Source organism: Pleurodeles waltl, chromosome 1_2, assembly GCF_031143425.1.
Source record: "Pleurodeles waltl isolate 20211129_DDA chromosome 1_2, aPleWal1.hap1.20221129, whole genome shotgun sequence".
Lineage (NCBI taxonomy): Eukaryota > Metazoa > Chordata > Amphibia > Caudata > Salamandridae > Pleurodeles > Pleurodeles waltl.
In genome coordinates, this window is record NC_090437.1 from 117,496,912 (window position 1) to 117,524,395 (window position 27,484).

At 48.4% G+C, this 27,484-nt stretch overlaps 1 protein-coding gene across 1 annotated transcript in view; it reads right to left on the reverse strand.

Annotated features, from left to right (window-relative positions):
* The window catches only part of FRAS1 (Fraser extracellular matrix complex subunit 1), a 1,443,020-nt gene that overhangs the window by 1,061,117 nt on the left and 354,419 nt on the right, over window positions 1-27,484 (reverse strand). Inside the window, exon 9 of the mRNA XM_069205798.1 lies at window positions 14,697-14,844. Coding sequence (XP_069061899.1) covers window positions 14,697-14,844 — 148 coding nt within the window. The remainder of the gene's footprint in view (window positions 1-14,696; window positions 14,845-27,484) is intronic.

Consider the following 27,484-nt stretch of genomic DNA (forward strand, 5'->3'; position numbering starts at 1 on the left):
AGTTTGTTGGCCAGAAAAGGAATGAGCGGGAGAGGGGGAAAGCGTAAGCAAATATCCCTGACCAGCTGATCCATAGAGCATTGCCCTTGGACTGAGGGTGTGGGTATCTGGACGCGAAGGTTTGGCATTTTTGCGTTTTGTTTTGTTGCAAACAGATCTATGTTTGGTGTCCCCCAGCGGTAGAAGGGATCTTGTAGAATCTGGGGATGTATTTCCCACTTATGAGTTTGCTGGTGATCTCGACTGAGATTGTCGGCTGATTGTGAATGCCTGGTATATATTGTGCTAACAGGCGAATGTTGTTGTGAATTGCCCAATGCCAATTTTTTTGTGTTAAGAGACACAGCTGTGACGAGTGTGTCCCTCCCGGTTTGTTTAGATAGTACATTGTTGTCATATTGTCTGTTTTGACAAGAATGTGTTTGTGGGCTAGAAGGGGTTGAAAGACTTTGTGCTAGAAAGACTGCTAGCAATTCTAAGTGATTTATGTGAAGTTGTTTTTGCTGATTGTCCCATTGACCTTGTATGCTGAGATTGTTGAGGTGTGCTCCCCACCCAATCATGGATGAGTCTGTTGTGATAATGGCGTGAGGCACTGGGTCTTGAAAAGGCCGCCGTTTGTTTAAATTTACAGGGTTCCACCATTGAAGCGAAGTGTGTGTTTGGCAGTCTATCAACACTAGATCTTGTAGTTGACCCTGTGCCTGCATCCATTGCTTTGCTAGGCACTGTTGTAAGGGCCGCATGTTTAGCCTTTCGTTTGGGACAATAGCTATGCATGATGACATCATGCCTAGCAGTGTCACCACAAACCTGACCGTGTATTGTTGGTTTGGCTGCATGGTTGATCTTATTTTTTGAAACAATAGAATTCTTTGTGGACTTGGAGTGGCAATTGCTCTTTGTGTGCTGAGTGTTGCTCCCAAGTATTGTTGTATTTGGGATGGTTGCAAATGTGGTTTTTGGTAATTTATAGAAAACCCTAGTTTGTGTAGAGTATCTATTACATATTGCGTGTGAACATGACATTGTCGTTGAGTGTTGGCTTTTATTAGCCAATCGTCTAGATATGGGAATACGTGCATGTGATGTCTCCTTATATGAGCTGCTACTACAACTAGGCACTTTGTAAATACCCTGGGGGCCGTTGTTATTCCGAATGGCAACACCTTGAATTGGTAATGTTTGCCTTGTATCACAAACCTGATTCAGCGTCTCCAGTGTTGCCGGGGGAACGGATCTCCCCTTCTGGCATTTCCTTCTTGGCGGACATAAAAAGACACACCCCCCGCGGGACGCGGCATTCAGCGTCTCCAGCCCCAGCGTCTCCAGCATTGCCGGGGGAACGGATCTCCCCTTCCGGCATTTCCTTCTTGGCGGACATAAAAAGACACGCCCCCGCGGGACGCGGCATTCAGCGTCTCCAGTGTTGCCGGGGGAACGGATCTCCCCTTCCGGCATTTCCTTCTTGGGGGACATAAAAAGACGCGCCCCCCGCGGTACGCGGCATTCAGCGTCTCCAGTTGTGGCCGGAGGAACGGATCTCCCCTTCCGGCATTTCCTTCTTGGCGGACATAAAAAGATACGCCCCCGCGGGACGCGGCATTCAGTGTCTCCAGTGTTGCCGGGGGAACGGATCTCCCCTTCCGGCATTTCCTTCTTGGCGGACATAAAAAGACGCGCCCGGGCGAAGACCGGGCCAAGACGGGCCCGTCTTCGCCCGACTGTGGCCAGGACGGGACTAGTCCCTTTAAAAGAAGTTTTCAACCATAACCCCAAGTAAGATTAGCACCTTATTTACTTTTGGGCTAATACCGTTAACTAACTAAATCATGGGGAAAAGGAAAGCTGTCGATTTGCCTGCACCACTGGACGATATAAAAAAAAAACAGAAAAAGCGTCCTAGGAAACAAGTCAATAAGATCACACGAGGTGGTCCGAAATCACTTGATGAGATAGACCTATTTGAGGAGGTGGAGGCCATCCTCAATAGCAAATTAGTCACCAATGGAACCCTGCCCCCAAAGAAGCCCTTGCCCCAACCCAAAAGGATCCAAGAGTTCTTCAACAAGAGAAAGAAGGGCCAAACCATTGACTCTGAAAAATTGATTGATGGAGTAGAATATCTGCCTAATACCAATGTTACTATTCCCCCTATTCAATAGGGAACTGTGGCCCACAGTAGTGCCACCAATTTCTCACCCACCCAGGGGATATCTCACGTAGAGGAAGTAGAACACATACCCCTCCCACTGAGCCCCGAGATAAGGTTGGTCCCTAATCTACCGTGTAGAAATCGTTTCGAGCTCTTGGCTGAGGACGGCGATTTGATTAGGGCCCACGAACACCTTATGGCCAAGCCAGTCATTGAGGCTGATATTTCCCCTCTTATTAATACTACCCGTTCCGAACCAACTGTTAGCGAAGTTAACCTGCCCCTAATACTCCAAAGAGTTGATGAAGTTAGGAATCTGCTACTGCAGCTAGCTAAATTCCTCCAGGGGATAATGGCATATCCATCGAGATGTAAATGTCAAGTGTCAGAGGCGGCTGGGAAAGGAGGGATCCTGGTGGCCGAACCAATTACATCTACCACAAATGCACATGGCGGATCAACCAATTACTCCTGAAGTACTGGATCTCATATGGGTGCAGCAGAGGCTAACCTAATCCCCTACGCAGTTAAACCTAGAAGTAAGCAACCAGGATGCAATAGTACCCCAATAGATGGAACTACTACGGTGAATTGTGTTGATGTCATTGGTCGCCCCCTTGCCTCTCTGAATAGCCACCTACATAGGAGGCACAATACCACTACCAATATTTTAGGTAGGATGGATTGTACCCCCTCTAATACCAATAGGCTGTCCACCTCCCCTCCGATTAGTGATCCAATTTGCGCCATCCCCTCCCAAGGAGTTTATAGCACCCTAGACACGCCAGCAAAAAGCACTGGCCTTAGGCACGGAGGCGACATTCTTTTTTTAACCAATGTTCCGAAGCTGTCACTAAGGTCTGTTGAGGACCAAGAGTCTCGGATTAACAAGGTTACCCACTGGTTACGCTATCAACAGAAATGCCTTTCAGTTATACGCTTGGACATCTCAAAAACCAAAAGATGCGAGTCCCTCTGGGTCAAATTATGGTGTAATCTTAATCGAGTTTTTGGAGAAAACCTTGGCAGACCAACTCATTGACTTTGTTGCACGCGTGCACCAGCATAAGGGGCAAAAAAGAGGAGGTGTTACCTTCGTGTCCGAACTAGTTGATCCAAAGCAGGCCCCTGTGCGTGGTCAGATGGCCCACACCAATAGGAGGGATCCCTGGGAGCTAGGTGAATTTAAGCATCATGGTCCTGTAGGCCTGTCTCCTGCCCAGAAAGCTCCTCCCAGGGATAACCTAGAGGAATCTCAAACTAATAGCCCTGATAAGATTATTACTAACGAGTCGAACCCAGAGGATGCTTGTCCCACAACCTATGGTATTGAAACATAGTTCCATAGATTACTTGGGCGTGAGGCTCACAGATACACTCCACTGGGAAGAACAGGCTAGCAAGAGTGCTGGGCTCCTGCAACATCAGGCAGCATCCATACTGAGCCTCTAAAGGAGCACGATGACCATAGCTGTATCCCCAGCAATTAAGATCTATGTGGCCAAGGTGCAGGGAGCCGCTGCCTATGGTGCAGCGATATGGGGTTTCTCTGATAGTAGCAGGATAACCAAAAGTGAGAATAGTTTTGCAAAGGCCATATGCGCATGCCGTTCCAGCACCCCACCAATCCCTTTGTTTTTAGACTTGGGACTAAAACGGATGGCCAACCTAATTATTTTACGACCTCTGCTATATTGGGTAAGGCTATGGATAGTCCCTGAATTGGTCGTATATAAGAGCTCACTTTAAAATGTTCCAAATCTATCTCTATCCCATGGATTAAACATGCATCTAGTTGGTTTCGCACATTGGGATTGGGAGACTTCTGGGAGAATCCCCACCAACTTGAGAAATCCCATGTAAAAGTATTGAAGGGTGTTTACTGGTCCTATGTACGGAACAACTATATTTCTCACTCATCTCATGGCCATCTAACTAACCTTTTTATTGGTTTTAAATGGTACCCAGAGTTTGAATTATATCTAGATATAATACCTGACTTACTCGGCAAAGGACTGTATGCCAGATTTTGTTTCGGGACATTACCATTGAAGACCTTGAGGAGTAGATGGGGATCCAATGCCACTTCTGATATTTGTCCCGTGTGTGGCAATTCCCCTGAAACAGTAGAACATTTTATGTTTTTCTGTCCTGCATACTTCGTCCCTAGGTCTAAATGGATCCGCAAAATCTGCCGGGAAATGAAGATAAGGAAATGCGCTTAAGCTCTGAGGTCCTTAAAAAGTCACAATTCAAATGTGTTCATTTATGGAGTAAGCAAGTTTTTAGTAGCAACATGGCGTATACGCAACTCATAAATAATGACTTTTAACGGATTTTAAAGACTGGGCAATCAGGGTTTTTTATCCTTAGATATTGGTTTAGGGTAGGCATGTACTGCTTTATTTATGATGTTATTTATCTTTGTATTGTATTGCTTTGATGGTCTGTAGATCGAATAAAGCTTATTGTGAATTCACAAGCCTGAGCTATTTCCTGTGAGATGGATGGATGGGTATGTGAAAATACGCATCTTTGAGATCCAGTCTTGCCATGTATTCCCCTTGTTTTAGTAAGGGGACTACGTCCTGAAGTGTTACCATGTGGAAATTATCTGATTTGATGAAGCGATTCAGTGTTCTGAAATCTAAGATAGGCCTTAACGTTTTGTCTTTCTTTGGGAAAGGAAATACAGGGAGTAAACCCCTGTTCCTTTCAGGTGATAAGGTACTAGTAGTTCTATGGCTTCTTTTGCTAGCAGTGCTTGGACCTCTATTTGTAATAGGTCCACGTGTTGTATGGACATTTTGTGCGTTCTTGTGGGACCATCTGGAGGGAATCTTGTGAACTCTATGCAGTAACCATGTTGGATAATTGATAGGACCCACGTGTCCGTGGTAATGTGTGTCCAACTGTGGTGGTATTTGGTTAATTCCTCCCCCCCCCCACCACCACCGGTGATGTGTTGGGGAAGTGTGACATTGAAGTCACTGCTTGCTGCTAGGGGTTGGCTTGGCAGGCTGGAATTTCCCTCTTCCTCTTGGGAACTGACCTCTGTAGGAACCACAAAACCCCCCTCTCTGGTACTGAGACTGTTAAGTGGGTTTTGTTTGGGAGGTGGATGGTTCTAAGGGTTGCTGTCTAAACCCTCCCCTAAACTGTGGTCTCCTAAATGTTCCCTTGTATTGAGAGGAGTAGAGCGCACCCATGGCTTTGGCCATGTCCGTGTCCTTTTTCATTTTTTCAAATGTGGTATCCACTTCCGACCCAAATAGCTGATGTTGATTAAACGGCATATTCAATACCGCCTGTTGTATCTCTGGTTTAAACCCAGAACTTTGCAGCCATGCATGCCTTCTAATTGTTACTGCTGTATTGACAGTCAGTGCCGCTGTGTCTGCTGCATCCATTGCTGAATGTATCTGGTTATTTTAGATACTCTGGCCTTCTTCTACCACCTGTTGTGCACGTTTTTGGAATTCTTTGGGCAGATGTTGAATAAAGTGTTGCATTTCGTCCCAGTGGGCTCTGTCATATCTTGACAGCAAAGCCTGTGAATTCGCAATGCGCCATTGATTGGCTGCTTGTGCTGCCACTCTTTTTCCCGCTGCGTCGAACTTGCGACTTTATCGGGTGGTGGTGCATCCCCGGAGGTGTGTGAATTCGCTCTTTTCCGTGCTGCGCCAACTACTACAGGGTCTGGAGTCAGTTGCTGCGTAATGTACATAGGGTCTGTTGGTGGAGGCTTGTACTTTTTCTCCACCCTAGGAGTAATAGCCCAGCCTTTCATGGGTTCCTGAAATATTTCCTTTGCGTGCTTTAACATTCCTGTTAGCATTGGAAGACTCTGGTACTGACTATGTGTGGATGACAGAGTGTTAAATAAAAAGTCATCCTCGATTTGTTCAGCGTGCAGGGTGACGTTGTGAAAGGCAGCTGCTCTGGACACCACCTGCGTGTAAGCAGTACTGTCTTCAGGTGGTGATGGTCTTGCTGGGTAACAGTCAGGACTGTTATCTGACACAGGCGCATCATAAAGATCCCATGCATCTGGGTCATCTTGGCTCATGCTTGTGTGTGTTGGAGACTGCACCATCGGTGGGCTAGCAACTGGTGAGGATTGCGGTGAGCGTTGAGGTGATGGTGGCGGAGTTACTTGTCTTGCCACCTTTGCTTGTGGTGGTTTATCCTTCTCTTGGAAAGCCAGTTTCCTTTTCATCCTTATAGGAGGTAGAGTTCTTATCTTCCCTGTCTCCTGTTGGATATGGAGCCTTCTCTATGTATAATATGGCTCCCCTGCCTCTAGTTCCTATCCGAATCTATGGCTTTGCATTTGTGTGGAAAGCCCTTGCTCCTCCGCGTATGAACTAGTTTTCGGCTCCGAAGCCAGATGTTTCGGGATCGAAACCTTCACCACCATCTTTTTCGGCTCCGAAGCCACTTTTTTGTGTTTCGGTGTTCCGATCGTCTCGGGGTCGAGTCTTTTCTGTGCCGGTATCTCGACCGGAGTCGGATGACTTCGACACATGCATGCCCTTTTTCGGTGCCGATGGACGGTCACCGAGTTTTTGGGTTAAGCGATGGCCTGCCGGCGGTGGGGTCTCCTGGGCTCTGATGAATTTTCCGTGAGTTTTGGCTGGGGCGGTTTTACTCATGGTTTTCGGCGTCTCTTCTGTTTCGGCCTCGTCCGAGTCAACGATGGAGAAGGTTTCTTATTCCTCCAATTCTTGGTGTCCTGACGGCGCCGACGCCATTTGAAGTCTTCTCGCTTTCTGGTCCCTCAGAGTTTTCCTCGATCGAAACACTCGACAGGCCTCACAAGTATCCTCTTTGTGTTCTGGAGCCAAACACAAGTTACAGACCAAATGTTGATCTGTGTAAGGATACTTGTTGTGGCATTTGGGGCAGAAGCGGAATGGGGTCCGTTCCATTAGTCTTGTCGACGCACGTGGTCGGGCCGACCAGGCCCCGGTGGGGAACCGAAACCCCGAAGGGCCACCGGAGCTCTTCAAAATTCAGTGTCGATCTGTGTTAACTAACCCGATACCGAACGCAAACAATACCGTCGAATTTTTCCGATATCTAACTAATCTTCCGAACCGAAACACCGAGCGTAGAGGAACATGTCCGAACCCGATGGCGGAAAGAAAACAATCTAAGATGGAGCCGACGCCCATGCGCAATGGAGCCGAAATGGGAGGTATATATATATATATATATATATATATATATATATATATATATATATATATATATATATTTTTTTTTATTCATTTGATTCTTTATTTTTAATCGACCCTTGGTGTAATTACACGGACCTTAACTGGATCTTTACATATACCAGGTGTGTGTCGAAGCACACCTTTAAGCAAAGGCAGATACTGTACCGAGCACTGACTAGAGGAGAGGGTTTCAAACAAAAAAATCATCCGCTAGTGGTTCTGTATGGAGCTGAACCTTATGATACCCAGCTGCCCTACCTATGATGTTGTGGTAGGTTGTTGCGTCATCTGGAGAAGGCTTTTCTGGGTAGAGATCAGGGTCTCTGTATCTGTAAGTGGGTCTTTCATAAGTGCGTCAAAGGTCACCCTGTGCGAAAATGGAGTACTGGTGAAGGAAGTTGGCTCTGTATGTACTATTTCAAAGTAAGAGATAGCATGCACAGAGTCCAAGGGTTCCCCTTAGAGGTAAGATAGTGGCAAAAAGAGATAATCCTAATGCTCTATTTTGTGGTAGTGTGGTTGAGCAGTAGGCTTATCAGAGGGTAGTGTTAAGCATTTGTTGTATACACACAGGCAATAAATGAGGAACACACACTCAACGGCTTACTCCAGGCCAATAGGTTTTTATATAGAAAAATATATATTCTTAGTTTATTTTAAGAACCACAGGTTCAAGATTTACAAACAATACTTTAAATGAAAGGTATTTCACTCAGGTATCTTAGGAACTTTGAATAATCACAATATCATGTACAGTTTTGGCAAAAATGGCAATAAGCTATTTTAAAAGTGGACACAGTGCAAAAATCAACAGTTCCTGGGGGAGGTAAGTAAATGTTAAGTTCACAGGTAAGTAAAACACTTACAGGGTTCAAAGTTGGGTCCAAGGTAGCCCACTGTTCGGGGTTCAAGGCAACCCCAAAGTTAACACACCAGCAGCTCAGGGCCGGTCAGGTGCAGAGGTCAAAAAGGTTCCCAAAACACAGGCTTCAATGGAAATAGGGGTGCCCCGGTTCCAGTCTGCCAGCAACTTCGGAGGGCAGACCAGGGGGGTTTTGTAGGGCACCGGGGGGGGGGGGGGGGGGGGGGGGGGACACAAGCAGGCACAGAAAGTACACCCTCAGCGGCACAGAGGGGGCCAGGTGCAGAGTGCAAACAGGCGTTGGGTTTTCAATAGGTTTCAATGGGGAGACCCGCGGGTCTCTTCAGCGAGGCAGGCAGGCACGGGGGCTCCTTGGGGTAGCCACCACCTGGGCTAGGAAGAGGGCCGCCTGGGGTCGCTCCTGCACTAGAGTTCGGTTCCTTCAGGTCCTGGGGGCTGCAGGTGCAGTGGGTTTTCCAGGCGTCGGGTTCCTTGAAGCAGGCAGTCGCGGTCAGGGGGAGCCTCTGGATTCCCTCTGCAGGTGTCGCTGTGGGGGTTTAGGGGGGTCAACTCTGGCTACTCACGGGCTCGCAGTCGCCGGGGAGTCCTCCCTGTAGTGTTGGGTTTTCTTCTGCAGGTCGAGCTGGGGGACATCGGGTGCAGAGTGGAAAGTCTCACGCTTCCGGGGGGAACGTGTGGTCTTTAAAAGTTGCTTCTTTATTGCAAAGTTGCAGTTTTAGTTGAACAGGGCCGCTGTCCTCAGGAGTTTCTTGGTCCTTTTAGATGCAGGGTAGTCCTCTGAGGCTTCAGAGGTCACTGGACCCTGGGGGACACGTCGCTGTTGCAGTTTTTCTTGAAGTGGGGAGACAGGCCGGTAGGGCTGGGGCCAAAGCAGTTGGTGTCTCAGTCTTCTCTGTAGGGCTTCAGGTCAGCAGTCCTTCGTCTTCAGGTTGCAGGAATCTAGTTTCCTAGGTTCTGGGGAGCCCCCAAACACTGAATTTAGGGGTGTGTTTAGGTCTGGGAGTGGCTACTGTCCTTGAGGGTGGCTACACCCTCTTTGTGCCTCCTCCCTGAGGGGAGGGGGGAACATCCCTATTCCCATTGGGGGGAATCCTCCAAAATCAAGGTGGAGGATTTCTAAAGGCAGGGGTCACCTCAGCTCAGGACACCTTGGGGGCTGTCGTGACTGGTGGGTGACTCCTCGTTTTTCTCATTATCTCCCCTGGACTTGCCGCCAAAAGTGGGGGCTGTGTCCAGGGGGCGGGCATCTCCACTAGCTGGAGTGCCCTGGGGCATTGTAACACAAAGCCTGAGCCTTTGAGGCTCACTGCTAGGTTTTGCAGTTCCTGCAGGGGGAGGTTTGAAGCACCTCCACCCAGAGCAGGCTTTTGTTTCTGTCCTCAGAGCACAAAGGCTCTCACCACATGGGGTCAGAAACTCGTCTCTCAGCAGCAGGCTGGCACAGACCAGTCAGTCCTGCACTGAACAATTAGGTAAAATACAGGGGGCATCTCTAAGATGACACCTGTGTGCATTTTTTTAATAAATCCAACACTGGCATCAGTGTGGGATTATTATTCTGAGACGTTTGATACCAAACATCACAGTATTCAGTGTAGCCATGATGGAGCTGTGGAGTTCGTTTTTGACAAACTCCCAGACCATATACTTAATAATATGGCCACACTGTACTTACAATGTCTAAGAATAGACTTATAGGGGCATATTGCTCATGCACCTATGCCCTCACCTGTGGTATAGTGCACCCTGCCTTAGGGCTTTAAGGCCTGTTAGAGGGGTGACTTACCTATGCCACAGGCAGCATTTTGTGTGCATGGCATCCTAAGAAGGATGCCATGTCGACTTTGCCTTTTTCTCCCCACCAACACACACAATCTGCTATGGCAGCGTGCATGTGTTAGGTGAGGGGTCCCATAGGGTGGCACAACATATGCTGCAGCCCTTAGGGACCTTCCCTGGTCACAGGGCCCTTGATACCACTGGTACCTTTTACAAGGGACTTATCTGTGTGCCAGGGGTGTGCCAATTGTGGAAACAATGGTACATTTTAGGTGAAAGAACACTGGTGCTGGGGCCTGGTTAGCAGTGTCCCAGCACACTTCAGTCAAGTCAGCATCAATATCAAACAAAAAGTGGGGGGTAACTGCAACAGGGAGCCATTTCCTTACAACTGGTCTTTGTCAGTTCCCGCTCAAAGAACAAATAGAACCCTTTGGTGAATAAGCTGCTGGTGAAGTTGGTGCAACAGGTGGTGGTGGTGGTGGTGGGGTGGGCTGGTAGCCTTATAAGCCTTTTTCCTGTGCTTTGGTGGTATGGTATATGCCTAAAGCCCCCGCAAAAGTCAGTTGTCTCTTAGTGGATTGTGCATCAGTATGGGGACTTCTTGACAAGATACGCTAAGCGTCTGGGGAAATGACCAGATGCTTTTATCTGGTCTATCTTGTCCTGCAACCTTTGGAGCACTGGTTCCACGGTCTTGGATCTGACCGTTTTATTTGCTAAGAAGTATGATTTCTGCTCCAATGCAACCTTCGATGCAGAGGCTTTTGATGCAGAGGGTCTTGGGTCCACTGTGGATTGCGGCTCAGAGGTGGAGTGATTTTTCGGCGCCAACTCACTCGATTCTGAGATACTGCTCCACTCCGATAGTGTGGGAGTCTGTTTGAGAGCATGGGTCGTCTGCTGCTTTTTTCTGCGCTGAGCTGGGGCTGGCCATTTCCGATACAGCTGTTCAGTGTCAACCATTGCCCAAGGGCAGTGGTGACCCAAGTAAAGATGTTGGTCGGTCCAGACCCTTTGGGATGGCATGCTGGTGTTGAGGCTGGGGTGGCGGGCAGCACAGTACATACAGGTTATGCTGGTGTTAGGTCCTGCATCTCAAGCACAGAGCTTGGGCTGCATTCAGGAAAAAAAGAGGCCTCATCTGTTGCCAACACATGGGCCTCGTTCTGAGGCCCTTTGGATCCAAAAGGGTCAGGTGTATCCTCCACTTGGATGGAACCTCTGTAGTAGTCGAGCACGATCATGCAGTGTCTTCTTGGACCGAAAGAACTTGTAGGCCTAGCAGGAGGCTTCCTGATGGTCCAGAGAGAAGCAAAAGTTACACACCTGATGGAGATCGATGTATGGGTGCTTGGCGCGTCATTGAGAGCAGAAGGGCCTTTGGTGCACCTCTGGATGGACGTGGTGAAGATAAAGTCCACCGGAAGGTGAAGACCCATAGAGGCTGCAGCTCACTTGAGTTGCCCAAACAAAGTAGACATCACTGCAAGGATGAGAGGAACTCAGAAGAGCCGCGATCGAAAACAATACAGACTGTAAAGTTTGGAAAGAAGAAACAACCACGGTGTCAAACTGGAGCAGATGAGCACATGCCCAAACTAGATGGCGGAAGAAAACAATCTAACAACGGAGTTGATGGTTATGCGGATTCCCAGCTAGAGGAGGAGTCACTTGACCTTGTGACTCGAAAGACTTCCTTCAAAGGAAAAATAAATTGCACACATCCAAGATCCACTCTAGATGTTAGGTTTATGCTAAGCATGTGTTTCTACTTTTGTTCTTTAAAAATAATTCTCATCCTAAAAGAGGCAGAGTTTGCAATGTCTTAAATGCAAGCAGTTGGCAAGACAAGCATCCTCAGACTAGCACATGCGCCTTTTTTCCATACAGCAACATTCCTAAGCCAAACCTGGGAGTAAAGTACTCACATTAAAAGACCCTGCTGACTGCATACATTTTGTTAAATGTGGCAGACTGTATCGAAGGTCAGTCAGAGGTAAAATGTGGAGATTATGGTTAATGTTACGTTTTTTAACAACATTAGCTGGGAAAAAATAAAAAAAAAGATCTGTATTGTGGTTAGCCTTCTGGGAGGCCCCATTGATATCTAGACCTAATCTAAGAGTTGAAAAATATTCTGCTAAATAAGACTATCCACTGTCACAAGAGGCACTGAGGTGAGTTATAAAGCACAGTTTATAGATTTGGTTTCAATGGCAAGAGCATGAGCAGTGGAGAGAAGTGATTTGGACATATAACTTTTCTAGGAAATGCAGAGAAAAATGTAAGATATAGGGAGGATTTCGATATTAAGATATCAATTACAACACTAGGCTTGGATTGTGATTCAATTAAATTTACAAGCTTTAAGGGCTGTAGAAAGGTCATATTCTATATACCATCGGTAAATCATAATGGGTTGTATATAATTCATAAAGAAAAAACTCAGGAGGGTTCCAAGTAGAAAATTATAAGCTGGGAAGGACCAAATGTTTTATGACCTAGCCCTGAAGAAGTTTTTCACAATTGCAGAACACTTGTTGACTGAAGTGACTTTTTACACTGAGCAAACACAAACAATTACTTTAAGAAGGCCTATGTCTTTGTTGCTCAATTTGCACTATGTAGTGAAAAGGTTATGTTTTAGGATCTAAAAACCTGATATAGGAGTTTGCTGTAAGATCTTCTGCATGTGAGTGTCATAAAACAGACATCTACCGATATCAACTCGGTTTGCCTCATAAATGTACAATATAAACAAAATATATTGTTTGCTATTATACATTTTTTCCTTAACCTTTAAGAATTTAGTATATAACTCCCTACATTCAGATGTACGTTTTGGCTTTATGTATTAGTCGGTAGGGTTACCAAGTGGGTGGTGAGCAAAGTGCGATTTCTATCAGATAACCAAATATAGTAAGATGTTTTTCAAGCATTTCTATATGTCATGAGAGAAGATCTGTAAGAGAGCCACAAGTTGTTACTCCAGAGTGGTCCCTGTTATATCAGCAAGTGAGATTTTTAGGAGATGTACATCTAAGTTCAACCTCTCATCAAAATTGAACACCTTGTATGCAAGAAGAATGTTAATCCTTCAGGTACAGCAATGGCTGCATCGGAGCCAGAGCCCTTGTTGTCGCCCGGTGTCAGTCATGTATATTTAGTCAGGAGGGAATAGAATTTCCATCTGTGTTTTGCCAAGAAGAGGAAATTAATTAACACTGGTAAAAGTTTTGTGGCCTGAGAAGCCACAAGGAAAACAGATGCAGGACAGCCACTTTACAACTTATAAATTCATGCTTTGGGGCTAAAATACTATAATTGGAAGATATTACATGTTCAGCTGAATACGTTCAACCACAGTCAACCGGCAGACGTGCAGACTCTGTCCTGACAGAACATACAAGCAGTCTGGTCACTGATGCACCTGCTGTATGCAACATAGCTTATATACACTTCAGAAGCCCAGGGTATGACCCCATAACAAAAAACTATAGTGCTGACCACGGAACAACCCCTCCTACAAGGATGACAGTAGCAGTAAGGAGTTTTCCAGACTATCTGGAGAGATGTGCATGGGAAGTGCCCCATCCTTTACAAATAACAGGTCGCAGTGCATAAACACTGAAGTCTCCGAAGGGTCTGTGTGTTCTGATGACATGACCTCCAAACACCCCAAAAAAACCTTTTTATGCAAGGCACAACTAAAAAAAAAAGTACTATAGATTTAAATAACTAAATACAGCTCAAGTAAGCGTGGAAGTAAAATTAGGTACAACTGATGCTTTCCTTACCAAGAAAGAGACCCAATCAGAAGTAGAATGAGGGACCTGCGCATGCAAAAACAAAAACACTCACAATTCCGATTGTCTAGTTAACAGGCGTCCTTCCTTGCCAGGACATGATCCCTGCAACAGTAAACTGTACCACTCATCCCTTGCCAACCACTCCTATAATAGGATGACTAAAATAATCAGAGACAAAATACTCAGTTACAGAAAAGATGCTTGGAACACATTCATAAATAAGAGGCCTTCCAAGTAAGAAAACCCTAGTCTCTGAAGGGTCTATGTGTTAAGGTGATTCTAGGTGTAGTAGACTGTGAGGCTTAAGGGTAAATCTACATGGATAAATGCCTTTGCCAATTATGGATATAAAGTTTCATCATTACTGGTTTCCCCTTTTATTCTGTTATAAAACTAAATATGAAGTAACCAGAAATATATGTTTTTGGTTTTGTTCTAGCCTCTGTGTCCGAATGTGTTGAATATCTTCTGCCTATTTGTCTTGTGCTGTTGTGTAACTGTTTCTTCTTTAAACAAATGAATGAAGTGTTGTGTCTCAGAATTAGTCTAGGATAGTGTTAAGTTATTATGTACACCTTACCTAGAATGTACAATCAATGTAATGTAGTTAGTTTTCAAACACAGACTGGCTATTGCTTGAAACACATTGATCTTTTCGTGCACTGAGTAAAGTAGAAATCTTTACTCTTTCATCCAACCGCATCCACTGATACCTGATGTACTAAACCAGTAACACAGAAGGACAAAGAACAAGAGGGCACTGTTCACCTACTGCACTTTGAATTCTACACAATAAAATGTACATTTTGAAAAGAATGACCTGAATGGACTCCTCTACAACTTACCATCTTGAAAGGTATCATTGATCCCAATCATAGCTTGGAAGGGTGTTGTTATTTTAGCTCCTTCAGCTGAGCTGAGGAATACAACAAACGTCTCAAGTCCTTCGATCACCGGGTACTGTATATCATCCAAAATTGTCAAAGTGCAAAACTACAATGAATAGGAAATGTCTATCAATAGAAAGGTTAAGAGTTCAGATGAAAATGTATGAGTAGCATGTAGAATCTAATCATGATGGCAAGGCAAAAAACAAGCTTTTTTTTTTTTTTTTTTTTAAACACAATATATTAGTTGCTGTCATTTTCCATTGCAGAGCAAAATATATATTTGTATACTAGTAATTACTGATAGTTTAGGTAATTAAATTACAACAAATGAATGTGACAATTAATGTTTGAGACTTAACACAACAAGCTGTGCTCCTACTTATTTGATGCCATGCTCTGTTCCCTTTGAATAGGGGAGCATTTACTGCTAAAAAGCAACAGTCTCTTGGATAATGGTACCACTGAGGGACCCTGTTTGAAAGGGGGGGGGGGGTTAATGGGTTACTCCACCCCAAATCTGGTGGCTAAGGCTGTTTCCCACTTTGCCATTGGTGTGTCCCTCATACTGTTTTTAAGGAAATGTCTTAAGGTGACCCCCAAATGTTCGACTGATGCTGGTGTCTCCAATTAGAAGTGGCTAACTAACCTGTAAATCCCTTGTATATGATATCCTGGCACCCAAGGCATGTATGTTAGAGGGGTACCCCAGGGCTTGAAGCACTGGTTGTGCCACTCTGGAGGACCCCCAGTTAAGACCAGTCCACCATTGCCGACTGGTAGAGCAGTTCAGCACTGCAAGCCCAACTTTGCTGTTAAAAGCAATGGCAAAGCCACCACTTCCCCAGTAATCAGTGAAATTCACCCCTTTGGCAGGCCTACTAAGTACTAAAGGCAGGCTGCAACATATGGCCCATGCAAGACACGTACTTTGCATGTCCTGATAGTAAAACATGTAAAACTACAGTTTTTATTGTGGAAAGTCTTGATTGAGCAATTGGCAAGTACAGGGTTACATGCAGATCTCCCAGCTGTGCTAAATCCTGAACGGTTTGGCCAAAGAAGGCACTCCAAGGTATCAACCAATTCATTACTGTAGGAAGTTGGCTCTGTATGTACTATTTCAAAGAAAGAAATAGCATGCACAGAGTCCAAGGGTTCCCCTTAGAGGTAAGATAGTGGCAAAAAGAGATAATTCTTATGTTCTATTTTGTGGTAGTGTGGTCGAGCAGTAGGCTTATCAGAGGGTAGTGTTAAGCATTTGGTGTACACACAGGCAATAAATGACAAACACACACTCAGACAATTCCAGGCCAATAGGTTTTTGTATAGAAAAATATCTTTTCTTAGAATATCTTAAGAACCACAGGTTCAAGATTTACAAACAATACTTTAAATGAAAGGTATTTCACTTACGAACTTTGAATTAGCAAAATAGCATATACAGTTTCCACACAAATGGCAATAAGCTATTTTAAAACTGGACACAGTGCAATTTTCAACAGTTCCTGGGGGAGGTAAGTGTTTGTTAGTTTTTGCAGGTAAGTAAACCACCTACAGGGTTCAAAGTTGAGTCCAAGGCAGCCCACCGCTGGGGGTTCAGGGCAACCCCAAACTTACCACACCAGCAGCTCAGGGCCGGTCAGGTGCAGAGGTCAAAGTGGTGCCCAAAACACATAGGCTTCAATGGAGAGGGGGGTGCCCCGGTTCCAGTCTGCCAGCAGGTAAGTACCCGCGTCTTCGGAGGGCAGACCAGGGGGGGTTTTGTAGGGCACCGGGGAGGGGGGGGGGGGGGGGGGGGAAGGGGGAGGGAGACACAAGTCAGCACAAAAAGTACACCCTCATCGGCACAGGGGCGGCCGGGTGCAGAGTGCAAAAAGGCGTCGGGTTTGCAATGGAGTTCAATGGGAGACCCAGGAGTCTCTTCAGAAAAGCAGGCAGGCAAGGGGAGGGCTCCTCGGGGTAGCCACCACCTTCGCAAGAGAGGGCCACCTAGGGGTCGCTCCTGCACTGGAGGTCGGATCCTTCAGGTCCTGGGGGCTGTGGGTGCAGTGTCCTTACCAGACGTCAGGGTCTTAGAAGCAGGCAGTCGCAGTCAGGGGGAGCCTCTGGATTCCCTCTGCAGACGTTGCTGTGGGGGCTCAGGGGGGTCAACTCTGGCTACTCACGGGCTCGCAGTCGCCGGGGAGTCCTCCCTGTAGTGGTTCTCCACAAGTCGAGCCGGGGGCGCCGGGTGCAGAGCGCAAAGTCTCACGCTTCGGTGGGAAACGTGTGTTCTTTCAAAGTTGCTTCTTTGTTGCAAAGATGTTTCTTTGCTGTCCTCTGGAGTTCTTGGTCCTTTTAGAAGCAGGGTAGTCCTCTGAGGCTTCAGAGGTCACTGGACCCTGTGGAACGCGTTGCTGTTGCAGTTTTTCTTGAAGTGGGGAGACAGGCCGGTAGAGATGGGGCCAAAGCAGTTGGTGTCTCCGTCTTCTCTGCAGGGCTTTCAGGTCAGCAGTCCTTCGTCTTCAGGTTGCAGGAATCTAGTTTCCTAGGTTCTGGGGAGCCCCCAAATAATGAATTTAGGGGTGTGTTTAGGTATGGGAGGGCAGTAGCCAATGGCTACTGTTCTTGAGGGTGGCTACACCCTGTTTGTGCCTCCTCCCTGAGGGGGGGGGGGGGGCACATCCCTATTCCTATTGGGGGAATCCTCCAAAATCAAGATGGAGGATTTCTAAAGGCAGGGGTCACCTCAGCTCAGGACACCTTAAGGGCTGTCCTGACTGGTGGGTGACTCCTCCTTGTTTTTCTCATTATCTCTCCTGGACTTGCCGCCAAAAGTAGGGGCTGTGTCCAGGGGGCGGGCATCTCCACTAGCTGGAGTGCCCTGGAGCATTGTAACAGGAAGCCTGAGCCTTTGAGGCTCACTGCTAGGTGTTACAGTTCCTGCAGGGGGAGGTGTGAAGCACCTCCACCCAGAGTAGGCTTTTGTTTCTGTCCTCAGAGAGCACAAAGGCCCTCACCACATGGGTGTAGGAGGCTGGACTGGCTTGTAGTGAGTACCAAGGGGTACTTGCACCTTGCACCAGGCCCAGTTATCCCTTATTAGTGTATAGGGTGTCTAGCAGCATAGGCTGATAGATAATGGTAGCTTAGCAGAGCAGCTTAGGCTGTACTAGGAGACGAGTGAAGCCCCTACAGTACCACTAGTGTCACTTGCACAATATCATAAGAAAACACAATACACAGATATACTAAAAATAAAGGTACTTTATTTTTATGACAATATGCCAAAGTATCTCAGAGTGTACCCTCAGTATGAGGATAGCAAATATACACAAGATATATGTACACAATACCAAAAATATGCAGTATAGTCTTAGAAAACAGTGCAAACAATGTATAGTTACAATAGGATGCAATGGGGACACATAGGGATAGGGGCAACACAAACCATATACTCCAAAAGTGGAATGCGAACCACGAATGGACCCCAAACCTATGTGACCTTGTAGAGGGTCGCTGGGACTATTAGAAAATAGTTAGGGTTAGAAAAAAAGCCCACCCCAAGACCCTGAAAAGTGAGTGCAAAGTGCACTAAAGTTCCCCAAAGGACATAGAAGTCGTGATAGGGGAATTCTGCAGGAAAGACACAAACCAGCAATGCAACAACGATGGATTTCCAGTCGAGGGTACCTGTGGAACAAGGGGACCAAGTCCAAAAGTCACAAGCAAGTCTGAGATGGGCAGATGCCCAGGAAATGCCAGCTGTGGGTGCAAAGAAGCTGCTACTGGACAGTAGAAGCTTCGGTTTCTGCAGGAACGACAAGGGCTAGAGACTTCCCCTTTGGAGGACGGATCCCTCACGCCGTGGAGAGTCGTGCAGAAGTGTTTTCCCACCGAAAGACCGCCAACAAGCCTTGCTAGCTGCAAATCGTGCGGTTAGTGATTTTGGATGCTGCTGTGGCCCAGGAGGGACTAGGATGTCGCCAATTGCGTCAGGGGACAGAGGGGACGTCGAGCAAGACAAGGAGCCCTCTCCGCAGCAGGCAGCACCCGCAGAAGTGCCAGAAACAGGCACTACGAGGATGCATGAAACGGTGCTCACCCGAAGTCGCACAAAGGAGTCCCACGTCGCCGGAGACCAACTTAGAAAGTCGTGCAATGCAGGTTAGAGTGCCGTGGACCCAGGCTTGGCTGTGCACAAAGGATTTCCGCCGGAAGTGCACAGGGGCCGGAGTAGCTGCAAAAGTCGCGGTTCCCAGCAATGCAGTCTGGCGTGGGGAGGCAAGGACTTACCTCCACCAAACTTGGACTGAAGAGTCACTGGACTGTGGGAGTCACTAGGACAGAGTTGCTGGATTCAAGGGACCTCGCTCGTCGTGCTGAGAGGAGACCCAAGGGACCGGTAATGCAGTTCTTTGGTGCCTGCGGTTGCAGGGGGAAGATTCCGTCGACCCACGGGAGATTTCTTCGGAGCTTCTAGTGCAGAGAGGAGGCAGACTACCCCCACAGCATGCACCACCAGGAAAACAGTCGAGAAGGCGGCAGGATCAGCGTTACAGAGTTGCAGTAGTCGTCTTTGCTACTTTGTTGCAGTTTTGCAGGCTTCCAGCGCGATCAGCAGTCGATTCCTTAGCAGAAGGTGAAGAGAGAGATGCAGAGGAACTCTGATGAGCTCTTGCATTCGTTATCTAAGGAATTCCCCAAAGCAGAGACCCTAAATAGCCAGAAAAGAGGGGTTGGCTACTTAGGAGAGAGGATAGGCTAGCAACACCTGAAGGGGCCTATCAGAAGGAGTCTCTGACGTCACCTGCTGGCCCTGGCCACTCAGAGCAGTCCAGTGTGCCAGCAGCACCTCTGTTTCCAAGATGGCAGAGGTCTGGAGCACACTGGAGGAGCTCTGGGCACCTCCCAGGGGAGGTGCAGGTCAGGGGAGTGGTCACTCCCCTTTCCTTTGTCCAGTTTCGCGCCAGAAGAGGCCTGAGGGGTCCCTGAACCGGTGTAGACTGGCTTATGCAGAAATGGGCACTATCTGTGCCCATGAAAGCATTTCCAGAGGCTGGGGGAGGCTACTCCTCCCCTGCCTTAACACCTTTTTCCAAAGGAAGAGGGTGTAACACCCTCTCTCTGAGGAAGTCCTTTGTTCTGCCATCCTGGGCCAGGCCTGACTGGACCCCAGGAGAGCAGAAACCTGTCTGAGGGGTTGGCAGCAGCAGCAGCTGCAGTGAAACCCCTGAAAAGGCAGAAGGTGAAGAGAGAGATGCAGAGGAACTCGGATGAGCTCTTGCATTCGTTATCTAGAGAATCCCCAGAGACAGAGACCCTAAATAGCCAGAAAAGAGGGTTTGGCTACCTAGGAGAGAGGATAGACTAGCAACACCTGAAGGAGCCTATCAGAAGGAGTCTCTGACGTCACCTGATGGCACTGGCCACTCAGAGCAGTCCAGTGTGCCAGCAGCACCTCTGTTTCCAAGATGGCAGAAGTCTGGAGCACACTGGAGGAGCTCTGGACAACTCCCAGGGGAGGTGCAGGTCAGGGGAGTGGTCACTCCCCTTTCCTTTGTCCAGTTTCGCGCCAGAGCAGGGCTAAGGGGTCCCTGAACCGGTGTAGACTGGCTTATGCAGAAATGGGCACCAAATGTGCCCATGAAAGCATTTCCAGAGGCTGGGGGAGGCTACCCCTTCCCCTGCCTTCACACCATTTTCCAAAGGGAGAGGGTTTAACACCCTCTCTCAGAGGAAGTCCTTTGTTCTGCCATCCTGGGACAAGCCTGGCTGGGCCCCAGGAGGGCAGAAACCTGTCTGAGGGGTTGGCAGCAGCAGCAGCTGCAGTGAAACCCCAGGAAAGGCAGTTTTGGCAGTACCAGGGTCTGTGCTACAGACCACTGGGATCATGGGATTGTGCCAACTATGCCAGGATGGCATAGAGGGGGCAATTTCATGATCATAGACATGTTACATGGCCATATTCGGAGTCACCATTGTGAAGCTACATATAGGTAGTGACCTATATGTAGTGCACGCGTGTAATGGTGTCCCTGCACTCACAAAGTCCGGGGAATTGGCCCTGAACAATGTGGGGGCACCTTGGCTAGTGCCAGGGTGCCCTCACACTAAGTAACTTTGCACCTAACCTTTACCAGGTAAAGGTTAGACATATAGGTGACTTATAAGTTACTTAAGTGCAGTGTAAAATGGCTGTGAAATAACGTGGACGTTATTTCACTCAGGTGCTCCCTATGGGTGGCAAAAGAAATGCTGCAGCCCATAGGGATCTCCTGGAACCCCAATACCCTGGGTACCTCAGTACCATATACTAGGGAATTATAAGGGTGTTCCAGTAAGCCAATGTAAATTGGTAAAATTGGTCACTAGCGTGTTAGTGACAATTTGAAAGAAATGAGAGAGCATAACCACTGAGGTTCTGGATAGCAGAGCCTCAGTGAGACAGTTAGTCACTACACAGGTAACACATTCAGGCACACTTATGAGCACTGGGGCCCTGGCTGGCAGGGTCCCAGTGACACATACAACTAAAACAACATATATACAGTGAAAAATGGGGGTAACATGACAGGCAAGATGGTAATTTCCTACAATGGGGTCAGAAACTTGTCTCTCAGCAGCAGGCTGGCACAGACCAGTCAGTCCTGCACTGAACAATTGGGTAAAATACAGGGGGCATCTCTAAGATGCCCTCTGTGTGCATTTTTTAATAAGTCCAACACTGGCATCAGTGTGGGTTTATAATTCTGAGAAGTTTGATACCAAACTTCCCAGTATTCAGTGTAGCCATTATGGAGCTGTGGAGTTCGTTTTTGAGAGACTCAGACCATATATTCTTATGGCTACCCTGCACTTACAATGTCTAAGGTTTTGCTTAGACACTGTAGGGGCATATTGCTCATGCACCTATGCCCTCACCTGTGGTATGGTGCACCCTGCCTTAGGGCTGTAAGGCCTGCTAGAGGGGTGACTTACCTATGCCACAGGCAGTGTGAGGTTGGCATGGCACCCTGAGGGGAGTGCCATGTCGACTTCATCATTTTCTCCCCACCAGCACACACAAGCTGGCAAGCAGTGTGTCTGTGCTGAGTGAGGGGTCCCAAGGGTGGCATAAGACATACTTAGAGACCTTCCCTGGCATCAGGGCACTTGGTGCCAGGGGTACCAGTTACAAGGGACTTATCTGGGTGCCAGGGTTTTGCCAATTGTGGAGACAATGGTACATTTTAGGTGAAAGAACACTGGTGCTGGGGCCTGGTTAGCAGGGTCCCAGCACACTTCTCACTCAAGTCAGCATCAGTATCAGGCAAAAAGTGGGGGGTAATTGCAACAGGGAGCCATTTCCTTACAATTACATTAAGCCAGACTTAACAAACCTGCCACTTTGTTGCCTTTAAAACTCCTGTGCCTTCCCGGGAGCACATGCAGCCTGTTCCACAACTCAGTGTTCTGCCCGCCGGGGTGTGTTTACCTCAGGAAGAAGAAAAATGTGCGACTGCAGGCGAGAAAGGTGTTACTTCCCTGCCACGGGAAGCCATTTAGGTGTTAGCCTCAAAAGGCAGGCTTCAAAGAAGAAGTCTTTGAAGGGCAGATGTTTCACACTAGGGAGAAGGCCTACCCCATTGTTTAGGCAAACTGGCATGGGGAACAGAAAGGGGGAAACCAGTTGCCAAACCGGTTTCTCCAGGGGCACGCAAGCACTGAGGTAAACACACCCTAGAGTGGGTTAGTGAGGTTTGAACACCGAGAAAGGGGTCTTGCTATCTTGGAAGTGAGCAGAATGGTGCATCATGGTGTCACGTAGGCTCTCATTATCCTGAGACTACTGGACTTGGGCAGCAGAATCACTTGCACTGTGGGGGACTGAGTCTGAACCCACTACAGGCGACACCCGTCTGCCTAATCCAGGTTTTGTTCCAGCTAACTAGCAGTGGCCCAAGAGCACGGATGATTGGGCAATGGAGCACATGACACAATTGACTCCTCAGGGAAATCGTGATCACTCAGATCTCATCCGTTTCTCTCAGTTACATTAGTCTCACATATTGTAGGAGGCTGGACTGGCTTGTAGTGAGTACCAAGGGGTACTTGCACCTTGCACCAGGCCCAGTTATCCCTTATTAGTGTATAGGGTGTCTAGCAGCTTAGGCTGATAGATAATGGTAGCTTAGCAGAGCAGCTTAGGCTGAACTAGGAGACGTGTGAAGCTACTACAGTACCACTTAGTGTCATATGCACAATATCATAAGAAAACACAATACACAGTTATACTAAAAATAAAGGTACTTTATTTTTATGACAATATGCCAAAGTATCTTAGAGTGTACCCTCAGTGAGAGGATAGGAAATATACACAAGATATATATACACAATAGCAAAAATATGCAGTATAGTCTTAGAAAACAGTGCAAACAATGTATAGTTACAATAGGATGCAATGGGGAAACATAGGGATAGGGGCAACACAAACCATATACTCCAGAAGTGGAATGCGAACCACGAATGGACCCCAAACCTATGTGACCTTGTAGAGGGTCGCTGGGACTATTAGAAAATAGTGAGAGTTAGCAAAATAACCCTCCCCAAGACCCTGAAAAGTGAGTGCAAAGTGCACCAAAGTTCCCCTAAGGACAAAATAGTCGTGTTAGAGGGAGAATGCAAGGAAAACACAAATCAGCAATGCAACAACGATGGATTCCTGTCTGAGGGTACCTGTGGAACAAGGGGACCAAGTCCAAAAGTCACAAGCAGCTCGGAGATGGGCAGATGCCCAAGAAATGCCAGCGGTTGGTGCAAAGAAGCTCTTACTAGGCTGAAGAACTGTGAATACTGCAGGAACGACAAGGGCTAGAGGCTTCCCGTTTGGAGGATGGATCCCCCACGCCTTGGAGAGTCGTGCAGAAGTGTTTTCCCGCCGGATGGACGCCAACAAGCCTTGCTACACGCAAATCGTGCGTTTGGCGTTTTTGGACGCTGCTGGGGCCCAGGAGGGACCAGGAGGTCGCAAATTGGACCTGCAGAGAGAGGGGACGTCGAGCAAGACAAAGAGCCCTCACTGAAGCAGGTAGCACCCGGAGAAGTGCCAGAAACAGGCACTACGAGGATGCGTGAAACGGTGCTCGCCGAAGTTGCACAAAGGAGTCCCACGTCGCCGGAGACCAACTTAGAAAGTCGTGCAATGCAGGTTAGAGTGCCGTGGACCCAGGCTTGGCTGTGCACGAAGGATTTCCGCCGGAAGTGCACAGGGGCCGGAGAAGCTTGCAAAGTCGCGGTTCCCAGCAATGCAGCCCAGCGAGGTGAGGCAAGGACTTACCTCCACCAAACTTGGGCTGAAGAGTCACTGGACTGTGGGGGTCACTTGGACGGTGTCGCTGGATTCGAGGGACCTCGCTCGTCGTGCTGAGAGGAGACCCAAGGGACCGGAGATGCAGCTTTTTGGTGCCTGCGGTTGCAGGGGGAAGATTCCGTCGACCCACGGGAGATTTCTTCGGAGCTTCTGGTGCAGAGAGGAGGCAGACTACCCCCACAGCATGCACAAGCAGGAAAACAGTCGAGAAGGCGGCAGGATCAGCGTTACAGAGTTGCAGTAGTCGTCTTTGCTACTATGTTGCAGGTTTGCAGGCTTCCAGCGCGGTCAGCGGTCGATTCCTTATCAGAAGGTGAAGAGGGAGATGCAGAGGAACTCGGCTGAGCTCATGCATTCGTTATCTAAAGTTTCCCCAGAGACAGAGACCCTAAATAGCCAGAAAAGAGGGTTTGGCTACCTAGGAGAGAGGAAAGGCTACTAACACCTGAAGGAGCCTATCACAAGGAGTCTCTGACGTCACCTGGTGGCACTGGCCACTCAGAGCAGTCCAGTGTGCCAGCAGCACCTCTGTTTCCAAGATGGCAGAGGTCTGGAGCACACTGGAGGAGCTCTGGACACCTCCCAGGGGAGGTGCAGGTCAGGGGAGTGGTCACTCCCCTTTCCTTTGTCCAGTTTCGCGCCAGAGCAGGGGCTAAGGGGTCCCTGAACCGGTGTAGACTGGCTTATGCAGAATTGGGCACCTCTGTGCCCAACAAAGCATTTCCAGAGGCTGGGGGAGGCTACTCCTCCCCTGCCTTCACACCATTTTCCAAAGGGAGAGGGTGTCACACCCTCTCTCAGAGGAAGTTCTTTGTTCTGCCATCCTGGGCCAGGCCTGGCTGGACCCCAGGAGGGCAGATGCCTGTCTGAGGGGTTGGCAGCAGCAGCAGCTGCAGAGAAACCCCAGGAAGGGCAGTCTGGCAGTACCAGGGTCTGTGCTACAGACCACTGGGATCATGGAATTGTACCAACAATGCCAGGATGGCATAGAGGGGGCAATTCCATGATCATAGACATGTTACATGGCCATATTCGGAGTTACCATGGTGAAGCTACATATAGGTAGTGTAAAGAAATGGCTCCCTGTTGCAGTTACCCCCCACTTTTTGCCTGATACTGATGCTGACTTGACTGAGAAGTGTGCTGGGACCCTGCTAACCAGGCCCCAGCACCAGTGTTCCTTCACCTAAAATGTACCATTGTATCCACAATTGGCACACCCTGGCATTCAGATAAGTCCCTTGTAACTGGTACTTCTAGTACCAAGGGCCCTGATGCCAAGGAAGGTCTCTAAGGGCTGCAGCATGTCTTATGCCACCCTGGAGACCTCTCACTCAGCACAGACACACTGCTTGCCAGCTTGTGTGTGCTAGTGAGGACAAAACGAGTAAGTCGACATGGCACTCCCCTCAGGGTGCCATGCCAGCCTCTCACTGCCTATGCAGTATAGGTAAGACACCCCTCTAGCAGGCCTTACAGCCCTAAGGCAGGGTGCACTATACCATAGGTGAGGGTACCAGTGCATGAGCATGGTACCCCTACAGTGTCTAAACAAAACCTTAGACATTGTAAGTGCAGGGTAGCCATAAGAGTATATGGTCTGGGAGTCTGTCAAACACGAACTCCACAGCACCATAATGGCTACACTGAAAACTGGGAAGTTTGGTATCAAACTTCTCAGCACAATAAATGCACACTGATGCCAGTGTACATTTTATTGTAAAATACACCACAGAGGGCACCTTAGAGGTGCCCCCTGAAACTTAACCAACTATCTGTGTAGGCTGACTGGTTCCAGCAGCCTGCCACACTAGAGACATGTTGCTGGCCCCATGGGGAGAGTGCCTTTGTCACTCTGAGGCCAGTAACAAAGCCTGCACTGGGTGGAGATGCTAACACCTCCCCCAGGCAGGAACTGTGACACCTGGCGGTGAGCCTCAAAGGCTCCCCCCTTTGTCACAGCCCAGCAGGGCACTCCAGCTTAGTGGAGTTGCCCGCCCCCTCCGGCCACGGCCCCCACTTTTGGCGGCAAGGCTGGAGGGAACAAAGAAAGCAACAAGGAGGAGTCACTGGCCAGTCAGGACAGCCCCTAAGGTGTCCTGAGCTGAAGTGACTCTAACTTTTAGAAATCCTCCATCTTGCAGATGGAGGATTCCCCCAATAGGGTTAGGATTGTGACCCCCTCCCCTTGGGAGGAGGCACAAAGAGGGTGTACCCACCCTCAGGGCTAGTAGCCATTGGCTACTAACCCCCCAGACCTAAACACGCCCTTAAATTTAGTATTTAAGGGCTACCCTGAACCCTAGAAAATTAGATTCCTGCAACTACAAGAAGAAGGACTGCCTAGCTGAAAAACCCCTGCAGAGGAAGACCAGAAGACGACAACTGCCTTGGCTCCAGAAACTCACCGGCCTGTCTCCTGCCTTCCAAAGATCCTGCTCCAGCGACGCCTTCCAAAGGGACCAGCGACCTCGACATCCTCTGAGGACTGCCCCTGCTTCGAAAAGACAAGAAACTCCCGAGGACAGCGGACCTGCTCCAAGAAAAGCTGCAACTTTGTTTCCAGCAGCTTTAAAGAACCCTGCAAGCTCCCCGCAAGAAGCGTGAGACTTGCAACACTGCACCCGGCGACCCCGACTCGGCTGGTGGAGATCCGACACCTCAGGAGGGACCCCAGGACTACTCTGATACTGTGAGTACCAAAACCTGTCCCCCCTGAGCCCCCACAGCGCCGCCTGCAGAGGGAATCCCGAGGCTTCCCCTGACCGCGACTCTTTGAACCTAAAGTCCCGACGCCTGGGAGAGACCCTGCACCCGCAGCCCCCAGGACCTGAAGGACCGGACTTTCACTGGAGAAGTGACCCCCAGGAGTCCCTCTCCCTTGCCCAAGTGGAGGTTTCCCCGAGGAATCCCCCCCTTGCCTGCCTGCAGCGCTGAAGAGATCCCGAGATCTCTCATAGACTAACATTGCGAACCCGACGCCTGTTCCTACACTGCACCCGGCCGCCCCCGCGCTGCTGAGGGTGAAATTTCTGTGTGGACTTGTGTCCCCCCCGGTGCCCTACAAAACCCCCCTGGTCTGCCCTCCGAAGACGCGGGTACTTACCTGCAAGCAGACCGGAACCGGGGCACCCCCTTCTCTCCATTCTAGCCTATGTGTTTTGGGCACCACTTTGAACTCTGCACCTGACCGGCCCTGAGCTGCTGGTGTGGTGACTTTGGGGTTGCTCTGAACCCCCAACGGTGGGCTACCTTGGACCAAGAACTGAACCCTGTAAGTGTCCTACTTACCTGGTAAAACTAACAAAAACTTACCTCCCCCAGGAACTGTGAAAATTGCACTAAGTGTCCACTTTTAAAACAGCTATTTGTCAATAACTTGAAAAGTATACATGCAATTTTGATGATTTGA